At 57.9% G+C, this 5,336-nt stretch overlaps 1 protein-coding gene across 1 annotated transcript; it reads right to left on the reverse strand.

Moving 5' to 3' along the window:
* MYOD1 (myogenic differentiation 1) lies at window positions 1-2,587 on the reverse strand. The gene is made up of 3 exons (XM_080817678.1): window positions 1,770-2,587; window positions 1,216-1,294; window positions 1-943 (listed from the first exon to the last, which is right to left on the reverse strand). Exons 1-3 carry the CDS (start codon window positions 2,397-2,399, stop codon window positions 693-695), a joined length of 960 nt encoding a protein of 319 aa, XP_080673804.1. The 5' UTR covers window positions 2,400-2,587; the 3' UTR covers window positions 1-692.
* Window positions 2,588-5,336: the final 2,749 nt, after the last annotated feature.

The following is a 5,336-nucleotide window of genomic DNA, read 5'->3' on the forward strand; positions in this document are numbered from 1 at the left end:
AAATTAGCGTCTTTATTTTGAACACCTGAGCGAGCGCCTGCGGCTCGCCCACCTGCCGTATAAACGTACAAAGTCCCTGTCGCACCGCACACCATGCCTCAGAGATAAATACAGCCCTAGGGCTCCTGCTCTGGCAAAGCAACTCTTATTTACAGGAATAGATTACAAAAGTATTACAAAAAGTGGTCCTGAACTGGGGGAGGGGGTGGAGTGGTTACTGTTAACACTTGTGACACGCGGAACGCGACGGCGCCCCGCGGGCGCTGGCGAAGGGCAAAGTCGCCGGGGCACGGGGAGGGAGGCCACGCCCCCTTCAGCAGCACTGGCGTCCGGAGGCGGGGCTTAGATCTGCGCGGGTCCCATCCCTCCTAGGGAGGTGGGGAAAGGCAGAGGAAGGGTCTGGCCCCTCGAGGATCAGCTCTGGCCCAAGAAGGAACACCTAAAGGCCATCGCAGCGAGTCTCAGGGAAGGGTGTTGCGTGGGAAAAAAGGACTGTGTCCTTGCTGTGGAGTGCGGGAGTGGAAACACATCAGTTCTCCCGCCTCTCCCAACTCGGGAGGGGTCGCTTTTAAAGCGCGGTTGAGAGTGGGGGGTTGGCATTTAAGCTCAATCTTTCGGGCGCAAGGGACTCTAGGGGTACCGTCCCTCGGGCGCGCAGGCAGCGGAGCCCTCCCATGCGGCCGCCCACCCCCTCAGAGCACCTGGTAGATGGGGTTGGGGTTTGCGCCCGCGGGGCATTGCGGGGCAGCGTCCGGGGAAGGGGTGGGGGCGCCGCGCTCGACCTCGCTCTGGGCGGCTTCCTCCTGCGGGCCGGGAGAAGACTCCGGCTGCGCGTCCGCCAGCAGAAGCGCGGGCGCTGTGGGGCTGTCGGTGGAGATGCGCTCCACGATGCTGGACAGGCAGTCGAGGCTAGACACCGCGGCACTCTTCCCGGGTCTGGGTTCTGCGCGGGGAGGGGTAGGAGAGTATGCAGTTGAGCGGTGGACAAGTCTCCCACCTACGGGCTCAGTGCTTTGGGGCAGACAGGAAACTGAAGGCCCGCCCGAGTCCGAGAGGACCCAGAGAGAGTCCGGAGCGAAAAGGAAGGGAGCTGCACGCTTAGTATTTCATTCCCTGTACAGTCTCCCAGGACTGGGGGCAAGGGGAAGGTTCTAGATAGAGGGAAGCCGGGGCAGCTCAAAGGGGGTAACGTGGGAAGGAGGCGCGAATACGCACCGCCGGGCGTCTCGCTGTAGTAGGTGCCATCGTAGCAGTTCCGCCGCCGGGCACCGTTCGGGGGGCCGCTGTAGTCCATCTGCAAACGGTAAGGGCGACCGAGTCAGGCTCGGGGACCGCGTCGGGCCAGAGCATCACTTCCTGTAGCCACCCCGCCTCAAGTCCCCAAGTCTCAGCCACGAGTTCTGGGCCCTGGTTGGGGGTTCGGGGCAGACAGGCGCTGTCTGCAGCCGCCCGGGCTAACTAGAGGGCAGATAGTCGCCTAAGAACATAAGTCTGCATTTTGTAAATACGGATAAGTGGGAAAACGCAGATCTTCATGTCGCTGAAGCTGAGCTCTAACAGCGCCCCCAGTAGGGTGGCTCGCATTTGTCCCGTGCGCCCCCAAGGCACCAGACCACCCCTAGTGACAGCTGCTTGGGACACCGGGGTCTACTCGTCGCAAGGTTCCCTGCCCAACCTCCCTCTGGAGGGCCTGATCCTCGCCCTCGGAAACACGTCCCAGATATACCAGGAGCTGCCCCCACTTCTCTAGCTGGGGGTCCCGGCCTTACCATGCCGTCGGAGCAGTTGGACCGCGGGCTGGACGCGTCTGAGTCGCCGCTGTAGTGTTCGCCCACACGGCCTGGGGGCAGCGGGCCAGGCGCGTAGAAGGCGGCGGCGGCACCAGGGGGCGCGGAGTCCTGGTCGCGCAGCAGCGCCTGCAGGCCTTCGATGTAGCGAATCGCATTGCGCAGGATCTCCACCTTGGGCAGCCGCTGGTTCGGGTTGCTGGACGTGCAGCGCTTGAGCGTCTCGAAAGCCTCGTTGACTTTGCTCAGGCGGCGCCGCTCGCGCATGGTGGCGGCCTTGCGGCGGTCGGCGTTAGTGGTCTTGCGCTTGCACGCTTTGCAGGCCCACAGCAGACAGCGGCCAGCCTGGTGGTGCCCGCTGGGAGCGCGCACATGCTCGTCCTCGCGCGTGCCGGGCGCCGGGTGCACCGCCGCAGGGAAGTGCGAGTGTTCCTCGGGCTTTAGGAGCGCGCCCACGTGCACGAGGCGCGGGTCCAGGTCCTCGAAGAATCGCAGGTCGGAGGAGTCGAAACAAGGATCATCATAGAAATCATCCGCGGAGGCAAAGTTGCAGAGGGCGCCGTCGGGGCCAGTCAAGTCTACGTCTCGGAGCGGCGGCGACAGCAGCTCCATATCCCGGCAGAGGGTGGCGCAGTCCCTGCTTCGGTAGGGGTTACCCGAAACTTTCTGCCTCTCTGCAGTCCTGGCCGTGCGATAGTAAAGTACCGGGGGTCTGAATGTACACCCTACTATCCCCCCTCTGCCGGGTCCTGTCGGGTCTGATGGGAAAGCGGCGGCAGCGCCCCGGGGCTTCCCCACCCCTATCTTCGAGCCAGGCGCGGGGGGCTATTTATCCAGTAGTAGCTTAAGGGCCCCCGAGCCGGAGCGGGCGGCTGGGGGCGGGGGCGCCCGAGGCCAATAGAAACAAGGTGGGGAGGAGCTTGGGATCCCCAGGGTGGCTGCTGGGGCAAGAGACTGGCCAACCTCCTACCCCTCGACCCCCGCGCGCGGGCGCTCCGGCCCCTCCCTAGGCTGGGAGGGAGGCAGAGGCTGGCAGCCCAACGCGGTTGCACTTGGCTCCGGGGCACACTTGCTCCAAACCTCTCCAGCACCGTACTCGTCCTATGTCCCCGGGAAGTGTTGGCCGCGCGCGCTCAACTCCAAGCTGACTTTGGGTCTCCCTCTGTCCTCTGATTTATGGGGGGACCTAGGTGCAGGGTAGGAGTAGGAACAGATCTCGAGAGACTTAGAGACAGACCCATGGCAATAGGGCAGAGACACACTCAGAGGTGAGACACTGAGAGATACAGCCAAGAGACAGACACAGAGAGCAGAAAGCTAAAGCCAGAGGCAGAGAAATCTGCAAGGAGAATTACAGTCTAAGTGGATGAACCTGAGACAAACTGGACGTGGGGGACGGGTCAATAGGCCAGTTCGTATCTGGGAGTCGCTTAGAGGGCGGTGGGCCCAGCACCCCCCTCTGGATGCTTAGAAACTGAGCCGCTGCATCTACGCAGAAGAGGGGGATGGCTGCCAAAGCGTCTCACCAGTGTCTCCGAGCCCAGGTTCTGCCCTGGCCTGGAGGGAGGGAGTGAGCGCTTGCCTAGCTCGACCTGCGTGTTTCTTCAGCGGAGTGCCCTGTGCGGGTCTGGGTGGAGATGTGTCTTCCGCTGGGAAGAAAACGGCTCTGGTTTTCCCTCCTTGCACACAGCGCTGCACAGTGAGGTTCATGGTGCAAAGGCCTCGAACGCCCAGACTCAGCCTGAGAACCCCACTTCAGAGGGGGATCTTTGAGAGTAGAGTTTGTAGACCAATGATCTAAGTTCGAGTCCAGATCCCATAGCTTCTTGTGTGATTTTGCCAAAGTCAAACCACCTTCTAAGCCTCAGTTTCCCCATTTTGTAAATTTGGGGATAATAATAGCTATTTCCTGGAGTAATTGTGGTGGTGGTGAGAATCTAAAAGAGACCAAAGATGTGGAGGCCCTTAGTCCCAGATACAAGGCTATATTACTGAAGGGACTTGCTTCTGTCATTGGCCCAGACTGAGCTGTGGGTTCCCTGCAGGTTTCCCAGCTGTTGGCTGGGGCACTGAGCCCTGACAGGGACCCATGTGATGTCAGGGCTTAGCTTCTGCAGAGGTCTTAGCTGCATTTCTTCCCAGCAAGCCCACTGGAAAGACTGGGAAAAGAAGGAGAAGGCAATTCGGGGGATCTCTGGCTCCTTCACAAGCCCCGGGTAACCTCCACCCCCAGAATGCCTCTTAATCTTTTCTTGAATCTCTCGTCCACATCTTCCTATCAGCACTCTGACTAGAGGTCTCCCTTGGACTAGATAGCCCTCCAGGGCTCTCTCCCTGCAGCACCTGTAGATAGAAGCAAGAGTAGTCATTGTGCCTTTTACTTCAAGAAGCTGTCCTAACTGGCTCCCTGGACCCTGGGAAGCTCTCCCTTCCCACCAAACCTAATGGCTCTGCCTTGGAGCCCTGCCTTCTTCACTTCTCTGCCACTAGCAATGCTGAAGGTCCCCTTCCTGATGTGGTCCCCTCCCTTCACTCTGTAACTCCACCTTCATGTAGTCCTTCAACACATATTATGAAGCATCCCTTATGTGCCAGGTATTGGCCTAGGTGTTGGGGGATACAGCAATGAATAAAATGGAGACTCTGCTCTCGTGGTGTTTACATTGTAGGGTAGGGAGATATATAATCAACAAATAAGCCAGAAAAATGTGATATCAGGAAGTTTTCAGTTCTATGAAGAAAAATAAAGCAAAGGGAAAAACTGATGAAGATTATTTCATTATATGGAGTGGTCTGGTAAGGCCTCTCTGAGCTGATTACATTTGAGCAGAGACCAGAATGAAGGGAGGGCAGAAGCAGGTATCTGGAGTCAGATACAAGGAAGAGCACATGCAAAGGTCCTGAGGCAGGACTGTATTTGCCATATTTAAAGTACAGCAAGGAGGCTGGTGTGTCTGCTGCAGAATGAGCCAGTGGGAGAGTGGTAACAGATGGGGTCAAAGAGGGACAAAGAATTTGAATTCTGAGATGAAAAGCCACTGGAGGGCTTGAGTGGAAGAGAAGAATGTTACCGATTGACTTACATTTTAACAGGAGCATACAGGTTTTGGAGAGCAAAGGCAGAAGCAGGGAGAGCATTAGGAGACTATTGTAATGAGCCAAGTAAGTGATGATGGTGGTTTAGATCTGGGTACCAGCAGTGAAGATGGTGAAACATAGTTCAATTCCAAACATATTTTGAAGATGGAGTCAGCAATATTTATTCATGTTTGGATGTAGGCAGGAGGACAAGAGAGGAGTTGAGGAGGACTTGGAGAAGAACGGAGTTGGGGAACAGCAGGTTTGCAGGTGGCAGATCAGGAGTCCAAGTTAAGACACAATTTGAGATGGGTGTTCAACATCCAGGTGGAGAGATTAGGTAGGCAGGGGTTTTATGAGGCTGGAGTTCCAGGGGGTAGGTCTGGGCAGGGGGAAGCCCTGTCCACTGAGACATCAGACAACCCCAGTGCTGCCACCCTGGACTAAGGTGCCACTCTCCTGACCTGGATG

The sequence above is a fragment of the Martes martes genome (genome assembly GCF_963455335.1).
Source record: "Martes martes genome assembly, chromosome: 10".
Classification (NCBI taxonomy): Eukaryota; Metazoa; Chordata; class Mammalia; order Carnivora; family Mustelidae; genus Martes; species Martes martes.

Excerpts from the sequence above, each read along its gene's own strand:
- MYOD1 (XM_080817678.1), bottom strand. The coding sequence starts at position 2,399 with ATGGAGCTGCTGTCGCCGCCGCTCCGAGACGTAGACTTGACTGGCCCC. Across the intron at positions 1,295-1,769 it reads CCAACTGCTCCGACGGCATG|ATGGACTACAGCGGCCCCCC; the intron begins GTAAGGCCGGGA and ends TACCGTTTGCAG. Across the intron at positions 944-1,215 it reads CTACAGCGAGACGCCCGGCG|AACCCAGACCCGGGAAGAGT; the intron begins GTGCGTATTCGC and ends CTCCCCGCGCAG.